The 20,142-nt window shown below is 48.1% G+C and overlaps 1 protein-coding gene across 4 annotated transcripts in view; it reads right to left on the bottom strand.

Moving 5' to 3' along the window:
* The window catches only part of VPS13C (vacuolar protein sorting 13 homolog C), a 492,503-nt gene that overhangs the window by 243,953 nt on the left and 228,408 nt on the right, over positions 1-20,142 (bottom strand). For all 4 annotated transcript variants that reach the window (XM_075345525.1, XM_075345526.1, XM_075345527.1 and 1 more), the window contains 3 exons: positions 10,956-11,035; positions 10,685-10,744; positions 10,134-10,284 (listed from right to left, as the gene is read on the bottom strand). In XM_075345525.1, coding sequence (XP_075201640.1) covers positions 10,134-10,284; positions 10,685-10,744; positions 10,956-11,035 — 291 coding nt within the window. The remainder of the gene's footprint in view (positions 1-10,133; positions 10,285-10,684; positions 10,745-10,955; positions 11,036-20,142) is intronic.

Genomic DNA, 20,142 nt, shown 5'->3' with positions numbered 1-20,142 from the left:
AGCTGGCAGCTTCACCTTGGCTGGTAATCCAAAACAGAGGGCACCTCACACTGTTCTTTTAAATTAAATAAATAATTTAAAACAAAAAATGTGGAGTCCCCCCCAAATTGGATCACCAGCGAAGGTAAAGCGGACAGCTGTGGTCTGGTATTCTCAGACTCGGGAGGTCCACGGTTCTTCGACCCTCCCCAGCCTAAGAATAGCAGGCCGCAGCCGTTCCAGATGTGGCTCATCCATTAGATGTGCCAATCCTAGCTCATCCCAATGCCGTGGTGCGGTGGTAAACGGGGTAATATATGGGGTTGATACCAGATGTGTAATGTCACCTGGCATCAAGCCCTGGGGTTACTGATGTCACAGCGTCTATCAGATACCAGACATCAGTAACCCAGTCAGTAATAAAAAAAAAAGACAATTTTTCCCTCTTTCACCAATTTATTGAAAAGAAAAAACAAATCTGGGTCCGGCGTAATCCAATAAGGGGGTCCCACGAAGATCCATACTCACTGTTCCAGTCAATAAAGAACAGAATGTTCCCCATTGGCTGGGAGAGCAGCGCAGTGACCTGAGCTAACATGAACAGGTCAGCCCAGGTCACTGCAGGGCATGGTCAGCGCTGACTTCAGGAGGTTAGCTAGGTGCATTACCTGCGGTGATGGAAGCCGCTGCACTCCTGACATCAGTGCTTGTCACTCAGTTCTATGCACGCCGCGTTCTCAGATCACCTCTCGCGAGCGGCCTGTAACGTCACCGCTAGTCACAGTCTCGGGCTACCCGCGAAAGGTGATGTGAGAATGCGGCTATCAGTGACGAGCGCTGACGTCAGGAGTGCAGAAGTTCATCACCACAGGTCATGAACTTTACTAACCTTCTGACGGCAAAGCTCATCATCCCCACGGCTGCTCTCACTGCAGTGCGGGCATATGCTGACATTGCAGTGTGAGCATATGCGGACACACTGCAGTTCGAGCAGCGGCGGGGCTGGAGCAAGAGCGAGACACAGACTGCACGAGCACCCGACTGAGGTCACACAGAAGTGCTTCCGTGCGGCTTCCGGGGATTTTGTGGGCCCATTGACTTGTATTGAGTCACGGTCTGTTATTACAGAACAGAATAGGACATGTTCCATAATAACGGAGCGGACATACGGCATCTGATGTGTTTTTTTTGTAGGATTGGATGCACACGGAAGTGCTTCTGTGTGCCATCCGATCCTACACAAAAGACATTGAAAAGATGGTCTGTCCGTGGGTCCGCAACAGGAACTGACCAGGACAGACTGAACGGTTATGTGAATGAGCCCCAAGTGTGAGAAGTCAATCCCATCCATCTCTGAGACTGCTCGTAAACCTGGTCTATTAGCCCTATTAACACACTCCGAGAATTAGAAACAAAGCACTCTCAAATGGTGATACAACCGAAGAATTTAAGTCTTAAAGCAACATGTGACGTTTCGGCTAGGTGGCCTTCATCAGGCTATACTGCATGCGGTGGATACCCACTGCCTTTACCATTACCCTGACAGTCTTAATAACAAGTTGTCTGATGAAGGCCACCTGGCCGAAACGTCACATGTTGCTTTAAGACTTATGGAATAAATTCTTCATTTGTATCACCATTTGAGAGTGCCTTGTTTCTAAGGCTATGTGTCCACGGTAGAATGTACCTGCGGATTTTTCTGCCTCAAAATCCGCAGCTTTCCCCCAGAATCCGCACCTTAGCATAGCTGCGGATTTGACGTGGATTTGACGTGGATTTGACGCGGATTTTGATGCGGATTTTGTCCAATGTGTTTCTGAATAAAGCTTTGACTGTTTTGAAGGCAAAAAAAAAGTCTCTTTATGTCATTTCCTGTCCCAACCCTCCTTTCTTCTCCATTATCCATTTTGTTAGCAGTCTCACAGTGTGCTTATACAGAAAAGCTGCGGCCAACACCACTGGGCTCTTACATTCTAACAGGCTGTATATAATAACCCAGTGGTGGTGGCCGCAGCTTATAGCCAAAAAATGTGGTCCCATGTTCCCTTTCACTGTTATTAAAAAAAAAAAAAAAAAATGTGCTCCGCTGTATTTTCACTGTCCAGCCCGATGCAAGCAAGCAACTGAGGGCTGTGCTTCTCAGCGGGATAAGGCTGAAGCATTTTCTGCCCCTCCCGCTGAGAAAAACAGTCCTCAGCTGCCCCTGAAAATGGCGGCTCCGTTGTGAAGCGCCATTCTCAGGTGCTGTACCGAGGCTCATCCAGCTGCCCTGATGCATTTGGCTGGCTGGGTAATACGGGGTTAATGCCAGTTTTCTGCAAACTGGCACTAAGCCCGAGGTTCATAATATCATGCCTGTGTAGACACGGCCATTATGAACCTCCATTTGGTAATAAAGAAAACACAACACCTTTATTAAAAATTTTAATTGAAAGAAAAACACACACACATCCCTGATTGCCATCTTTATTACTCCCAAGCCTCAGAGGTTAATCCAGGACAATATCACAGGAAAGCTCTCTGCCGGCTGCTGGGAGCGGCAGAACTCACTGGCCGGGTCAGCTCAGTTCATAGCTGAGCTCGGGTCAGCTGACTTCAGAGCATCAGCTGACCCGGGCACAGAAGTCAGCCGGTCAACTGACTTAATTCGCGAGCGCGGGCGGGTCAGCTGAGTGCACATCGACAGCAGAATAGTCGGCCGATGTGCACTCATCTGACCCGGGCACGGACGTCAGCCGGTCCCAGCAGACAGAAGAGAGCTTTGCAGCATCTCGTACACTGACGGCTGCTGGGACCGGCTGACGTCCGTGCCCGGGTCACATGACTGCACATCGTCAGCTGACTTAATTCGCGAGCGCGGGCGGGTCAGCTGACTGCACACCGACCAGCTGATGTGCCGGGCTCCGATGTGCACTCATCTGACCCGGGCACGGACGTCAGCCGGTCCCAGCAGACGGAAGAGAGCTTTGCAGCATCTCGTACACTGACGGCTGCTGTTACCGGCTGACGTCAGTGCCCGGGTCAGCCGGGTGCACATCGGAGCTGTCATGGATTATCGTCGGGGGATTCAGGGAGTAATAAAGATGGCAATCAGGGATGTGTGTGTGTTTTTCTTTCAAATTAAATTTTTAAAAAAGTGTTTTCTTTTCTTTATTACCAAACGGAGGTTCATAATGGCCGTGTCTACACAGGCATGACATTATGAACCTCGGGCTTAGTGCCAGTTTGCAGAAAACTGGCATTAACCCCGTTATATTACCCAGCCAGCCAAATGCATCAGGGCAGCTGGATGAGCCTCGGTCCAGCACCTGAGAATGGCGCTCCACAACGGAGCCGCCATTTTCAGGGGCAGCTGAGGACTGTTTTTCTCAGCGGGAGAGGCAGAGAATGCTTCAGCCTTATCCCGCTGAGAAGCACAGCCCTCAGTTGCTTGCTTGCATCGGGCTGGACAGTGAAAATACAGCGGAGCACATTTTTTTTTTTTTAAAAAAAGAATTGTGAAAAAAGACCTGGGATCCTGTTTTGCCAGCTAAAAGCAAGCAGCCTCTAACTAGCTGCTTTTAGCTGGCAATCCAGAGTCCGGACACAACACGACTACACTGCCACTACTCCACTACAAAATGGTGAAACCTCCTCTTCCTGAACTATCCTACATCACTTCCTGCGGATTTGTTTGCGAGATCCGCACCAAATCCGCAGGAAAAAGAGCCTGTGGGAACAGACCTGCGGATTTCTTGCGGATTTTACACCTTGCATTGACTTGCATGGGAAAAATCCGCAACAAAATCCGCAACAATAATTGACATGCTGCAGATTTTTTCGGATCAAAATCCGCGGCAAATCCGCCGCGGAAAAATCCGCAGCATGGGCACATCATTTCCAAAATGCCATTGAAATGGCTTGGAAGTGCCGCTGCTGCAGATTTTCGGCAAATCCGCGGTAAATCCGCGGCAAATCCGTGGTAAATCCGCAGCGTGGGCACATAGCCTAATTCTCTGGACATATGGTGTGGAAACCTACAAGTGCACCTCAACTTCTTTTACACGGTGGCTGTGCCTTATCCTGCTATAACTATTACCGTATTTTTCGGACTATAAGATGCACCGGACCATAAGACACACCCTGGTTTTAGAGGAGGAAAATAAAATTTTAAGCAAAAAATGTGTTCATGACACACTGTTATGGGGCGAGGATCTGCTGCTGACACTGTTATGGGGGTAATGTCCCCAAATTCTCTACTAAGGGGCCGCATCCTGGTAATGATTCTCCTGCCTTGTATATACAGTATATGTCCCTCATTCTGCTATATACCGTCATCCTGCCATATGGCCGCATCCTGCTATATACTAGCATATGGCTGCATCCTGCTATATAACCCATCATGGCATATACCCCCTTCCTGCTCATAATATACCCCCATCCTGCTCATAATATGACCCCATCCTGCTCCTATGACCCCATCCTGCTCCTATGACCCCATCCTGCTCCTATGACCCCATCCTGCTCCTATGACCCCATCCTGCTCCTATGACCCCATCCTGCTCCTATGACCCCATCCTGCTCCTATGACCCCATCCTGCTCCTATGACCCCATCCTGCTCCTATGAACCCATCCTGCTCCTATGAACCCATCCTGCTCCTATGAACCCATCCTGCTCCTATGAACCCATCCTGCTCATATGAACCCATCCTGCTCATATGACCCCATCCTGCTCATATGACCCCATCCTGCTCATATGACCCCATCCTGCTCATATGACCCCATCCTGCTCATATGACCCCATCCTGCTCATATGACCCCATCCTGCTCATATGACCCCAACCTGCTCATATGACCCCAACCTGCTCATATGACCCCAACCTGCTCATATGACCCCATCCTGCTCCTGTGACCCCATCCTGCTCATAATATACCCCCATCCTGGTGTATGGCCGCATCCTGTAGCAGATAAAAAAAAATAAACGTTCATACTCACCTCACCTCACTCCGTGCAGCATGGCTCGTCCTCCAGTCTGTGTCAGCGGCAGCACCGCTGAGAGGAGCCGCCCCCGTTCCCTTGCAGCATCGCGATCATCTCCTGTGTCTGTGCCGGCGGCTGCGTGTGGACAACTGTGCACAGCGATGACGTCATCGCTGTGCGCGTCGCTAGTCTCCACCCAGCCGCCGGCACAGACACAGGAGATGATCGCGATGCTGCAAGGGAACGGGGACGGCTCCACTCAGCGGCGCTGCCGCTGACACAGATGGGAAAACGAGCAATGCTGCAGGGGAACGGTGAGTACTGCACACTGATTCACTGCTCCCCGCGCTGATGATGATGCGTGGGGGGCAGTGAATACAGCCGCACATGATCACTCCAGGCCGTAGTTGCCAGGGGTGATCATGTGGGTCGGCTGTTTATCCCCTGCCCATCATCCCACCCACCTGTCAGTGCCTGCTTCAGCGCTGAGGGATGATGGGCGGGGGATGGGCGTACATATTAAATGAGCGGGTCCACGTGGTCACGGCAGGCTGCTACAGCCTGCTCGTGCCCCCGATGACCCGCTCCACCGCAGCACCCACATTCCCCGCAGCCACATTCAGGGGGCGGGAATCATGTGCATAACCCGCCCGGATATTATCTGGAGAGGTGCACACGTCAATCAAAAAGTGGATGAATTTTCAAACTTCATAAACTTGGATTTCACAGCCTAAACACCCGAGCTGCCCACTAATGGTATGTACAGCCTGTGCCTCATAGTGCCAGTACTGCACTGGCTTTACCTTACATACAAAAATCCTGATGTTTGGTTCCCTTTAACACGCTCAGTCCTACAGTCTAAAGCCAGCTTGAAATTTTTAGAGATCTTAAAAGACTCAGAAACCTTTATCTGACTTCTATGATTAAAATAAAATGATTAATATTATAGTGTCTGCCATTTAGTTATTAATGACTGCCTTTATTTAGCTACTAAGTTAATAGTCAATGATCAATTTTGTATTTTCGGACTTCTAATGTTCACAAATAAGTATAATGCAATTCATTTTTCCTCTTCCTCATGCTTTATTTCACCTTTCGGCACTTTTTTTTTCTCATTATTTCATAGTGCAGTGAATATCATGTAAAAAGAAAATTCATATTAAGAAGAATCATGAAAACTTGATCCACCTTTAATCTATACATGTCTATTGAGAAACAATATGAAATCATTTTGAGGGAGAAAATAACAATACTTAAACTAAAATAAGTGTGAACACCCTTATAATTGGGGAAGTGATTTGATTCAGAATTTTCATGTTAAAGGCTAGTCAGTACTGTCATAATCGTCTCGTTGAGTTTTTGTGACAGGCTCAGGTTTGTGCTCTCTCTCTCTCATACCATCTTACACCACACATTTAGGCCCTGTGCGCACTAGAAAATGGAATTTTCTTAAGAAAATTCTGCACCCTCTGAAAGATTACCGCATCTGCGGAAAAAAAACGCAGCAAACTGCACCCGAAAACCGCATGAAGTATTACCGCAAATTTTCCGCAGGTTGTTCCCTGCGTTTTTTTACCATTATCTATGGCAAAAAACGCAGGTACCTGCGAAAAATAAGTGACATACACGTTCTTTTTGCTGCAGAAAACATGTATCAAAACCTGTAGGTGAAAAAAAACGCACTGTGCGCACAGCATTTTTTTTACCATAGGTTTTGCTGGGAAGGACTGTAGCAAGGTTATGAACATTTTCTGCAGCAAAACATGCAGCAAATCCGCGGTAAAAAAACGCAGTGTGCGCACAAGGCCTAAACGTGTTTAACCCCTCATGTGCTAGAAGAAATAAAGTCTTTTTTTTTTTTTTAGGAGCAGCAGCAGGCGGCTCATCTATGCAGCTCAGCTATTCCTGCCAACGTCCAGTTCCATCCTGGATAAAAACCCTTTGTTTCAAGCAAGGGGTGTTGGTTATTCAGTATCACTCTAGAGCTTGGTAGGTAGACTCACGCATTCCTTATGCTGCTGTAGTTATCTGGTGATTGGTTGTGTGGAAGTAATCCCTCACGTTATTACTTTTCCCTTTCCCTTCTCAGTTCTTGTTCACCCCCGTGTGTTTTCCCAGCTGTTTGTTTATGGGTGCCTGAGTGTTGTGGTTGCCCCCCTGAGTTGTTTTTGTTGGCGGGGGTTTGGGAAATCTCTATCCCGGTCAGTCCCCTTGGGTGGTGGGTGCAGAAGGGACATTGTCAACAAGGCCAGGACAGAAGATAGTGAGAGGCTGGGGGCTCAGACATCGACATCGCTACCTTCAAGCGTAATTCTGGGTTGAGGGTAAGCCTAGGGTACCCACTTAGCTTGAGGGTAAGCGCAGAGCCCCCCCATCCAGTCACTCTCCTAATCGGTCAGGTCAGGCATGACATAATAACCGGCCTCAATTTTTTTTTTATTTATGGGTGCCATTATGACGCAGGCTGTGGATCTTGCCCATCTCTTGCAGATACAGCTGCAGCAGGTTGTGGGCCTGTTGGTGGCGGCCCAATCTTCGCCTGAACCTAAGGTGGCCCTCCCTTTTCAGGGGGGCGGGGGGGACAAAATAGGTTAAGAGTGTTTGACAGGGCCTACCATCCATATTTTAGGCTCAGTCTCCTTTCCTTGGCGACTTAGGTCCAGCGAGTGTGGATCGTGGCCTCCTTGCTTTGGGGAGATCCCCAGTCCTGGGCCTTCTCTCTACCGGCCGACTCTCAGGCTATGCGGTCGATATAAGAGTTTTTTGCGGCTCTGGCCCTGGTCTATGGTGAGCCTGATGGCATCTCCCTGGCGGAATCGCAGTACCACAACCTTCAGCAGGGGGGACGTCTGGTGGAAGAGTACTGTTCGGAGTTTTGGAGGTGGGCCACGGACACCCTACGGAATGATTCAGCTCTTCGGAGTCAATTTGTTAAGGGGTTGTCTACTTGGCTTAGAAACTCCTTGCTGCAGTACTCTGCGCCCACATCACTGGAGGCCACCATGTCCTTGGCCATCAGGGTGGATAGACGCCTCAGAGAGAGATTCACCAAGACCAGGTGCCTTGGCCTCTCCTGAGGTGAAGTTCCCACTGATTGAGGAGGATGAGCCCATGAAAATAGGGGGTGTTGTCCTCTCGGGTGCAGAGGTCTTCTGTTCGCTGCGGCATGGGGGCATATTTTTATTGCGGGCATCTAGGCTATTTTATAGGGGTCTGTCCAGGGCGCCCCAAACAAGTTCCCCTCTTAAGAAGCCACAGTCCCCTGGTCGCTTTAAGGAAGGAGACCAGGGTGTAAGGTTTTCCTCAGTGATTCCCTCCGTGCAGACTATGCCAAACTGTGGTACTTTGGAGGGATACCCTTCCCTCTTCTCAGGCCTGGCCTGAGTGCATGGATTTCTGTGTCATGTTATACGCCACCCGTCATCTGAAAAACCACTCTCCCCAGGCAGTGTGGAGGATAACGGTCCAGGTGTACGGATTTCCTCAATTAACCCCTTAGTTTCCCCCTCGGCCTCTTGTTTTCCCTCCTCAGGTTAATCTTAGGCCTCGGTGATCCCCCCCGGAGAGGTTGTTGTAAGGGGGCGGCTGTGGTTCCTGAGGGTACAGATACGCGTTTGAGTGGTGGTCTATCTGGGAGGTCTCCTGAGTCTATCAAACGCATGCCTGGGTGTAATAAACGTACAGGTTCAGACCTATGTTTGAGTGACTATGTGTGGTTGTCCGCTAATATCAAATGGAAGGTAGGCGTCTGGGGGTTGGGTTTTGATTACCTCAGTCTGTACAAACATGCACACACTACTGCCCCTACGACCGTGCGGCTGGCGTTATCCCCAGCACGCAATGCCCATAATGTGGTACACAGGTTAAGTGCTCAAGAGATGTTTTTTCTCTTGATAACCGGTGTACGTTTTGGTTTTATTTTGGTTGTTGTCTTATGGACCAATTCCCATTGTTGGTGATTGGCCCGGTTTTTGTGGAGGTTTTTCCTTTTGTTGTTTGCGTTGATGTATGGTCTTGAGAGTCCTAAGGCCTCTCGTTAATGGGAAGGTACTGTCACTGTTGCGTTTTTGTGACAGGATCAGGTTTGGGCTCTCTCTCACACCATCTTAAACCATACACATTAAATGTGTTTATTTTTTCTGGCACACCAGGGGTTAATGTCTGTTTTTTGTTGCAGCAGCAGACTCCTCTATGCAGCTCAGCTGTTCCTGCTGATGTCCACTTCCGGCATGGATAAAAACCCTCTACTTCCAGTAGGGGGGGCCAGTTATTCAGCGTCATTAAGGAGCTTGGCCCGGAGGTGGATGGACGCATTAATTTTGCTGCTGTAGTTGTCTGGTGATTGGTTGTGTGGAAGCAATCCCTGGTGTTATTACTTTTCCCTTTCCCTATTTGGTTTGTTTATGGGAGCCTGAGTGTTGTGGTTGCCACCCTGTCTGTTGTTTTTGTTGGTGAGGGTTTGGGGATCTCCGTCCCACTCAGTCCCCTTGCGTGGTGTGTGTGGAGGGGGACACAGTCATCAGGGCCAGGACAGGAGTATACACTTTTTGCAGGCGGACACCCGAACGTAGTCTGCTACGTCTGGACATCCGCCTGCAGAAAGCATATACACCCGAAAATGGTACAAGACAGAGCATACACTTGCTCTGTCTGCTCCATTATACTCAATGGCCCTGTCGGCGCATACGTCCGAAATTCGTTTTGCGAGGGGAGGGTTGGATTTCGGACGTATGCCCCGACGGAGCCACTGAAACGCAATGTGAAAGGGGCCTAAGTTTAAGAATATGTGCATAATTATGCAATCACATTAATTCTTTATCTTTCTTTTCAGTTTATTTTTTTCAATTGAATTGTACATATTATAGTTGACATCAAAGAGTGGAAAAGTTTTAATATTATTCTTTGTAGGAATTTTTATTAACATGACAAAAGCTGACATTTTATCAAGGGCGTGTAGACTTTTTATATCTACTGTATGTCTACTAAAGTTTTTCAACTTCTAGTACTTTCATTATATTCCCCATTCATAGCAAAATAACAAACAAAAAAAAATGAAAGAATTACAAGTCCATTCGCTGAAGGAGTTAAGAAGGGATGCACTTCCGCAAGTAGGAGGCAGTGTGATAAGATTTATAAGCCACATCACAATATGAGCATATATACGCACTCAACCAATAGTTATCTTGGGTTTACCTTTCTGAACAAAAGTTGCTTTGTCCTGTTGCTTCTGCACAGAGGAAACCTCTGGCTTATCAGCAATGCTGGGGATTGCGGCTGTAATGAAGCCGATAGCAGACAGCAAAGCCTGAGAGTGGAGCAGGAGGTCCATAGATGAAAAGGCCACCTGGTGGAAACGAGGGGTTGTTTATACACATCTTACTAGTAACCATAACTAAGTGCACGATATGGAAAATGGAAGTCAGCAGCACTTTCTGAAATCATGTAATGGTACAGAAAATTGATAAAGGCATTACATATACTCTTTCCATATTGAAAATAAACATTGCAACCATGATAGAAACAAAAAAAAAATCATGCCACAACCACTTTGAGTGAACAGTGAACCAAGCTTCAACCAAGGATACGGACGTGTGGGTTTCTGGTTGATTTCAAACATTTTGTTTCCATAGCAGTAATTATCTGAGTGCTAAATAATTCAGTGAACCCCCTAAAAACCCTATATAAAGTGTAAAAACGCAACAGGTAGATTCTTTTTAGAAATTTGAAATAATCAGCACTTTTACCTTTAGTGTTTGTTCTGTTTTCTCAAAGGTAGTGTGAAAATTAGGGCCATTTCGGTTGGCCTAAAATACAATAAGAAAATTGTTAATGGCATATAACATACAATGACACTGTAAAAGCGGAAGTATAGTCATGGCATTTGAATATTACTCCATAGAGTAACTAATGTTAAACAAAAAAAAAAGTCAAACCTATGCTCCTATACTATTAGTCATACAAAAAGCGCATTTACACTGTTATGTTCTTGGGTTCTTTCCCCGATATAGCACTTACCTTAATATATTCCACTTTTAATAGGTCTAAGCCTTGTTTATCGGAAGAACTGATTAAATGAAGAGGCTGTTTGAGGAGACCTGCAACATAAAAAAGAATTAAACAAACAATCATCCATTTTAACCTCACGCTTTTTCATCTAAATTCATAACATATTTAATGCCTGGTAAATGGTTATGTTCATCTGATAAAATGATGGCATGTCGCTGATTAGCTGTCCTCCACACTTATATTCTTATGGTAGGAATCACTGTATTGCAGGAATCTACACTGAGCAAAAATATAAAAGCAACAATTTTGATTTTTCATGAGCTGAACTTCAAGATCCAATACTTTACTATGTATACCAAGGACTATTTTCCTCAGATATGGTTTACAAATTTATATAATTCTGTTTTAGTGAGCTCATCTCCTTTGCTGAGATAATCCATCCACCTCACCAATTAGACAGAATGATTATTGCACAGGTGTACCTTAGGCTGACCACAATAAAAAGGCTACTCTAAAATGTGCAGTTTTATCACAAAGCACAATGCCACAAAGGTCACAAGATTTGAGGGAGCGCACAATTGGCATGCTGACTGCAGGAATGTCCACCAGAGCTGTTGCCTGAGAATTGAATGTTCATGTGTCTACCATAAGCAGTCTCCGAAGGCATCACAGAAACTTTGGCAGTACATCATACCAGTCTCAACTGCAGACCACGTGTAACCACACCAGCCCAGGCCCTCAACATCTTCACCTCCAAAATCGTCAGACCAGCCACCCAGACAGCTGCTGCAAAAAACGGTTTTCAGAAAAAAATAATTTTTGCAAACTGTCATAAACCTTGTAAGAGAAGCTCATCTGCATGAGCGTTGTCCTCAGTAGAGTCTCCACATGACTGCAGTTAGTCGTCGTAACTGATTTGAGTGGGCAAATACTCACATTCAATGGAGTCTTCGTGATAGCCAGAAAAAATGGAAAGAGTTGATTGCCGCACTGCTCTCCAATAAAAATGAATGTTGGATCTTTAATATGTGACTTTATTCTACACATTTCGGAGTAACCTCTTTCATCAGGATCATCATAGGTTTTCATTTTTACTTAATTGGTTCTGGCTCAATTAGTTTGTTGCCATTATCTCTGACCTTTTAGTATGCCTTCCTGGTGTTGCCTCCAAGATGTTTGATTTCTAGCTCTGTGGATATCTTTTGGTAATTACCTTAAGTTATTTGCCTGCTTAATTAGCTCTCAGTCTTTTACTAAAGGCCCCGTCACACTAAGCAACATCGCTAGCAACATCGCTGCTAACGAACAACTTTTGTGACGTAGCAGCGATGTTGCTAGCGATGTTGCTGTGTGTGACATCCAGCAACAACCTGGCCCCTGCTGTGAGGTCGTTGGTTGTTGCTGAATGTCCTGGGCCATTTTTTAGTTGTTGCTGTCCCGCTGTGAAGCACACATCGCTGTGTGTGACAGTGAGACAGCAACAACTAAATGTGCAGGCAGCAGGAGCTGGCTTCTGCGGAGGCTGGTAACCACAGTAAACATCGGGTAACCAAGAAGCCCTTTCCTTGGTTACCCGATATTTACCTTTGTTACCAGCCTCCGCCGCTCTCACTGTCAGTGCCGGCTCCTGCTCTCTGCACATGTAGCTGCAGGACACATCGGGTTAATTAACCCGATGTGTACTGTAGCTAGGAGAGCAGGGAGCCAGCGCTAAGCATTGTGCGCTGCTCCCTGCTCTGTGCACATTTAGCTGCAGTACACATCGGGTAATTAACCCGATGTGTGCTGTAACTAGGAGAGCAAGGAGCCAGCGCTAAGCGGTGTGCGCTGCTCCCTGCTCTGTGCAGCTGCACCCTGTACTCTATACCCTATATATGTACCCTGTGCAGCTGCACCCGGTGCGCGCTGCTCCCTGCTCTGTGCAGCTGCACCCTGTACTCTATACCCTATATATGTACCCTGTGCAGCTGCACCCGGTGCACGCTGCTCCCTGCTCTGTGCACATTTAGCTGCAGCACACATCGGGTAATTAACCCGATGTGTGCTGTAACTGGGAGAGCAAGGAGCCAGCGCTCAGTGTGCGCTGCTCCCTGCTCTCTGCACGTGTAGCTGCATGCGCTGGTAACCAAGGTAAATATCGGGTTGGTTACCCGATATTTACCTTAGTTACCAAGCGCAGCATCTTCCACGCGGCGCTGGGGGCTGGTCACAGGTTGCTGGTGGGATCGCTGGAGCGTCGCAGTGTGACATCTCACCAGCAACCTCCTAGCAACTTACCAGCGATCCCTATCGTTGTTGGGATCGCTGGTAAGTTGTTTAGTGTGACTGGACCTTAATGTTGTCTATTCTTTAGATTATCTTATGTTAACCATTGCTATGGGGGTCTCTTCTGTTTCTTATTTATTGCCTTACTGGTTTCTTTAGTGACGTTAGCCTTTATACAGTATAGGTGGCTTTACAAACTGCAACATCGCAAACGACATCGCTGTAACGTCACCGGTTTTGTGATGTTATAGCGACCTCCCCAGCGACATTGCAGTGTGTGAAACACATCAGCGACCTGGCCCCTGCTGTGAAGTTGTGATCGCTACAAATCGTTCAGGACCATTCTTTGGTCCTTTGTTTCCCGCTGTGCAGCAAAGTTTTAGTGTGTAAAGGGGACTTTATAGCGACTTCGTTAGCGACTTCCCTTTCAAAAAGCTGCTTTACAACGTCCCCAATGACTAGCTAGGTCGTTCTGCAGGTCCGGATCGCTGTTGCGTCGTTGGCCAGGTTTGCCTGTTTGACAGCTCACCAGAGACTTTGTAGCGATCCCGGCCAGGTTGGGATCGCTGGTGGGATCGCTAGAAAGTTTCAGTGTGTAACGGGGCCTTATGTGTTCATAGTTTCTCAGGCTTTCCTTCATCCTTCTCCAGTGATTTAAATCAGTTGTGTAGATTGATCCAAAAACATTAGTTATGTTGGTCAAATAGAAATTGGAAAAGGCCTTTTATCTAGTCTGTCGGCGCTGGTTGACACTATAGATGACCTTCATCTTTGGCAAACACATATGTATTCAATGTTTTTCTTATTGGCCCCATTTGGTGTTGTCTGTGTGTTAATTCTCCATTTGTAAATTTGAAAAAAAAATGAGTTAATGGACAGTTGATTTGGCATAAAGGAGTCAATGAACCTTCCTCCAGCCTCGTTTCTTCACCAATTTAAAGGGTTCTAACAATGGTTCTATGTTTGCCATGGCCAACTTTAGCATTCAAGTCTCCCGTGATAATGACTAAAGGCCGCTTTACATGCTACGACATCGCTAAAGCGATGTCGTTGGGGTCACGGAACTTGTGACGCACATCCGGCCGCGCTACCGATGTCGTTGCGTGTGACACCTATTAGCGATTTTGAATCATTGGAAAAACGGTCAAAATCGCTAATCGGTGACAACCCCCCCAATCTCAATTACCGTTGCTGCTGCAGTTACGATGTTGTTCGTCGTTCCTGCGACAGCACACATCGCTATGTGTGACACTGCAGGAACGAGGAACCTCACCTTACCTGCATCCCGCCAGCAATGAGGAAGGAAGAAGGTGGGCGGGATGTTACATCCAGCTCATCTCCGGCCGTCCGCTTTGATTGGGCGGCTGCTTAGTGACGTCGCTGTGACGCCGAATGAACCGCCCCCTTAGAAAGGAGGCGGTTCGCCGGTCAAAGAGACGTCGCTATGGAGGTAAGTATGTGTGACGGGTCCGCGAGATTTTGTGCGCCACAGGCAGCGATTTGCTCGTGACGAACAAACGATGGGGGCGGGTACGCACGCTAGCGATCTCGTGTAAAGCGGCCTTTAGTCTTGTTTTGGCGTCTTGTTGAATACCACAAACTTAAATCGTAGAATAATAGTTCAATGTTGTCGTCCTCCTAGTCATTCTGTAGTTGGTGAGTAGACTTGTATGACTAACATGGATTCTCGCTCCTTGTATTTGTATTGAGATGGCTATCAAGACTGCATTTTACCTTAGGATAGTGCTGGCCAATTTTGAGCTGGAAATAAAAGCGACACAGTTACGTCTTTGCTTCTCGTTGCCTGAATAGTGAACCCAATGTTTGTTTGATTGAAAATGTGAGGTTTGATGTTCATCTTTTTTAGCCAATTCCAAGTAATTAGTCTTGCTCTGTCTATTTCGAGTTTGCCTTGTTTCATGGTTTTATTCCAAGTTCCAAAACTTCAGCTTTTGCTGGGCGAGCCAGAGGACACTTCTTAATTTACCGTAAGTCTGAGAGCCAGAATGAGGCTTTCAACTTGCACTGAGAATTTGTACTGCTAGCTCTGACTTCCAGTCAGTCAGAAGCTGCGGTCACAAAATAGCAGAGAGGGATTGGAGTGGAACTAGGAATTGGCGGACAACAGCATCTGGTAAGTACCGTTATATACTAGGGGCAAGGAACATGAATTAGTAATACCAGTAGGCTGGTGAAAAAAATACAATTTTAAAAAAGTTTCTTTAAAGAAGGGAATTTTGTTTACTTACCGTAAATTCCTTTTCTTCTAGCTCCAATTGGGAGACCCAGACAATTGGGTGTATAGCTATTGCCTCTGGAGGCCACACAAAGTATTACACTTAAAAGTGTAAGGCCCCTCCCCTTCTGGCTATACACCCCCAGTGGGATCACTGGCTCACCAGTTTTAGTGCCAAAGCAAGAAGGAGGAAAGCCAATAACTGGTTTAAAGACCAATTCAATCCGAGGAAACATCGGAGAACTGAACCATACCACATGAACAACATGTGTACCCGAAAAAACAGAAAAACCCAGAGAAAACAGGGCGGGTGCTGGGTCTCCCAATTGGAGCTAGAAGAAAAGGAATTTACGGTAAGTAAACAAAATTCCCTTCTTCTTTTTCGCTCCTAATTGGGAGACCCAGACAATTGGGACGTCCAAAAGCAGTCCCTGGGTGGGTAAAAGAATACCTCGTGATAGGGCCGTCAAACAGCCCTTTCCTACAGGTGGGCAATTGCCGCCTGAAGGACTTATCTACCTAGGCTGGCGTCTGCCGAAGCGTAGGTATGCACCTGAAAATGCTTGGTAAAAGTATGCAGACCCAATCAGGTAGGTGCCTGACACACCTGCTGAGCCGTAGCCTGGTGCCGTAATGTCCAGGATGCACCCACGGCTCTGGTAGAATGGGCCTTCGGCCTTGAGAGAACCAGAAGCCCAGTAGAACTGTAGGTTTCAAGAATTTGTTCCTCGATCCCCCGAGCAAGGGTGGATTTGGAAGCTTGCGACTGTTTACGCCGACCAGCGACAAGGACAAAGAGTGCATCCGGGTGGCGCAGGAGCGCCATGCGGGAAGTAGAACCTGAGTGCTCTCACCAGAACCAACAGATGCAAATCTTTCTGAAATTGATGGACTGGACGAGGACACAAAGAAGGTGAGGTGATATCCTGATTGATATGAAAGTGGGATACCACCTTAGGGAGAAATTCCGGAACCGGACGCAGAACTACCCTGTCCTGGTGAAGGACCAGGAAGGGAGTTTGTATGAGAGCGTTGCTAGCTCGGAAACTCTCCTAAGAGACGAGACCGTTACTAGAAGGCCACTTCCCGTGAAAAGCGGGAAGGGAGACATCCTTCAAAGGCTCGAAAGGCGGCATCTGGAGAGCAATTAGAACCTTGTTCAGATCTCAGGGCTCTAACGGCCGCTTGTACGGAGTGCTGAGAAGACAAACTCCCCGTAGGAACGTGCGTACCTGAGGAAGTCGTCGTTTCTGAAAAAATACAGATAGCGCTGAGACTTGTCCCTAAAGGGAACTGAGCGACAACCCATTTTCCTACCTAGATTGCAGGAAGGAAGGAAACATAGACGATGCAACCGGCCAGGGAGAAACACCCTGCGCCGAGCACCGAGATAAGAATATCTTCCACGTCCTGTGGTCAATCTTGGCGGACGTTGGTATGCTAGCCTGTCTCATGGTGGCAACCACGTCCTGAGGTAATCCTGACGACACTAGGTTCCAGGACTCAATGCCACACCATCCGGTTGAGGGCCGTAGAATTCAAATGGAAGAATGGCCCTTGAGACAGCCAGTCTGATTGGTCTGGTAGTGCCCCCGGTTAGCCTACCGTGAGGCACCACAGAACCGAGTACCACAACATCCTCGGCCAATCTGTAGCGACGAGGATGGCGCGGCCGCAGTCGGTCTTGATCTAGCGCAGTACTCTGGGCAACAATGCCAGAGGTGGCACCTAAGGTAGCTGGAACTGCGACCAATGCTGAACTAAGGCGTTTGCCGCCAGAGCTCGATGATTGTGAAACCGTGCCATGAAGCTGGCACATTGTTGTTGTGCCGTGACGCCATTAGATCGACGTCCGGCCTCTGTCAGCGGCGCCGGATCTCCTGAAACCCGTCCGGGTGAGGAGACCATACTCTTTCGGCCACACCCCAGCGACTTAGGAAGTCAGCTTCCTAGTTTCCACACTTGGGATGTGAATTGTGGATATGGTGGATGCCGTGTCTTCCACCCACATCAGAACCTGCCGGACTTCCTGGAAGGCTTGCCGGTTGCGCGTTCTTCCTTGGTGGTTGATGTATGCCACCGCTGTGGAGCTGTCCGACTGAAGTCGGATATGCTTGCTTTCCAGCCGCTGTTGGAAGGTTTGTAGGGCAAGATACACTGCTCTGTGTTCAAGAACATTGATCTGAAGGGTGGACTCTTGCTGAGTCCACGTACCCTGAGCGCTGTAGTGGAGAAAAACTGCTCCCCACCCTGATAGACTCGCGTCTGTCGTAACTATCGCCCAGGATGGGGATAGGAAGGACCTTCTTTTTGACCAAGAGGTGGGAAGAAGCCACCACCGTAGAGATTCCTTGGCCGCCTGAGAAAGAACGACGACTCTGTTGAGGGACGTCGACTCCTCGTCCCATTGGCGGAGAATGTCCCATTGTAGTGGACGCAGTAAAACTGCGCGAAAGGAACTGCCTCCATTGCTACCACCTTACGTAGGAAGTGCATGAGGCGTCTCAATGTGTGCGACTGGTTCTTAAAGAAGAGCTTGCAGCCCGTAGTGAATGCTGTTTGTCTAGCGGAAGCTTCACTATCGCTGAGAGAGTAAGAAACTCTATCCCTAGATATGTTATCGATAGGGTCGGGGTCGGATCTGACTTTAAAAAGTTGATGATCCACCCAAAACTCTAGAGAGTCTCCAGCGCAACGTTCGGGCAGTGTTGGCATGTTTCCTAAGAGAGTGCCTTGACAAGTAGATCGTCTAAATACGGGATCACAGAGTGACCCTGAGAGTGCAGGACTGTGACTACTGCTGCCCTGACCTTGGCGAAGACCAGTGGGACTGTCGCTAGCCGGAAGGTAGAGCTACGAACAGAAGGTGTTCGTCTCCTATAACGAAGCGTAGAAACGCTAGTGCTCTGGATCAATCGGCACGTGTGGATAAGCATCCTTGATGCCTAATGATGCTAGGAAATATCCTTGGGACCTTGAGGCGATGACATGGCGGAGGGATTCCATCCGGAACCGCCTGGTGTCCACGAGCTTGCTGAGCATTTTTAGATCCAGAACGGGACGGAACGGCCCGTTGTTATAGGTACCGCAAAGAATTTGGGGTAAAAACCGTGACCTTGTTCCTGAAGAGGAACGGGGGTCATCACTCTTTCTGCCTATAGAGTGCACCCTGTTTGCAGAAGAGCAGCGGCTCGGCCGGGAGGTGGAGAAATTCTGAAGAATCGAGTTGGAGGACGAGAAGTGAGCTCTATCCTGTACCCGTGAGACAGAATGTCTCACACTCAATGGTCATTGACCTATGGCAGCTAAATATCGCCAAGGCGGAAGAGCCTGCTACCGACCGAGGCCGCAAGTCATGAGGAAGCCGCCTTGGAAGCGGGTTTTCAGACTGTCGCTTTTTTGGGCGTGACTGAGCCCGCTAAGAATCTGAGCTCCTCTGATCCTTTTGAGTCCACATTGGACGAGGAAAAATGGGACCTGCCCGAGCCTCGAAAAGGCCGAAAACCCCGACTGCCTCTTGCTCTGTTGGGGTTTGTTGTGTCCGGGCTGAGGAAAGGATAAATCCTTACCCCTGGACTGTTTAATGGTTACATCCAACGCTCACCAAACAGTCGGTCAGCAGAAAAAGGCAACTGGTTAGGCAACCTTTTTTGGAAGCAGAATCTGCCTTCCATTCACTTAACGAGCAGACCAGGCTCTGCTTAAAAACACGGAGTAGCGGAGGCTACCGCCGCACGGTTCGCAGAGTCCAGGACAACCTGAATCGCGTAAGAAACAAATGCAGACATTTGAGAGGTTAAGGATGCCACCTGCGGCACAGATGTACGTGTAACCGTGTCAATCTGTGTAAGACAAGCTGAAATAGCTTGGAGTGCCCCAAGAGAGAGAATGCCGGAGCCAACGGTGCGCCGACAGCCTCATAGATGGCTTTCGACCAGAGATCCATCTGTCTGTCAGTGGCATCTTTGAGTGCAGTTCCATCTCCCACTGCAACTATGGATCTAGCTACAAGCCTGGAGATTGGAGGATGCCGCTTGGGACACTGGGTCCAGTCCTTGACCAAGTCAGGGGACAGGGATAACGTGTATCCTAAGCCGTTTGGAGAAGCGCATATCTGGATAAGCGTGGTGTTCCTGGACTGCCTCTCTGAAGGCAGAGTGGTCCAGAAAAATACGTGAAGCTGACTCCTCCACTGGAGGAGCTGTGAGAAATAACCCACATTCTATAGATGGACGCTATAAGATTATTTACTATGGCGTCACGATCAGGTGTATCCAGATTGAGAGCGGTCTCAGGATCAGAATCCTGAGCCGCTACTTCCGCCTCATTACACAGCGAGTCCTTCTGCTAGGACCCTGATGAAACCGAGGCCGCTCATAGTGAGCCCGCTTAGGCTGTCTGGGACTGACGTCCGTGCAGAGCCGTGACTCTGGGATGCGTGTGACATTCCCGGAGCTGTTAGTTGTTCACACTGAGGGGGGCCATGGATCAATGATTCAACAGTGCCCATATTGTGAGAGACATGTCCGGACTGCTAGGCTTCTAGTATCATAGCCATAGTCTCAGAAAAACTGTCAGTAAATACTGCAGACACCGTCCTCATCCCCTGGCCATTAGTGCATACAATGGGAGTCTATGTAACCTGCCGGCCGTATAGCCGTACATGCTGTACCAGCTGTATAGAAAAACATGTGG

Source organism: Anomaloglossus baeobatrachus, chromosome 4 (genome assembly GCF_048569485.1).
Source record: "Anomaloglossus baeobatrachus isolate aAnoBae1 chromosome 4, aAnoBae1.hap1, whole genome shotgun sequence".
In the NCBI taxonomy this organism is placed as follows: Eukaryota; Metazoa; Chordata; class Amphibia; order Anura; family Aromobatidae; genus Anomaloglossus; species Anomaloglossus baeobatrachus.
Note: the sequence above shows the minus strand (reverse complement) of the source record. Positions and strands in the feature narration are given on the sequence as shown.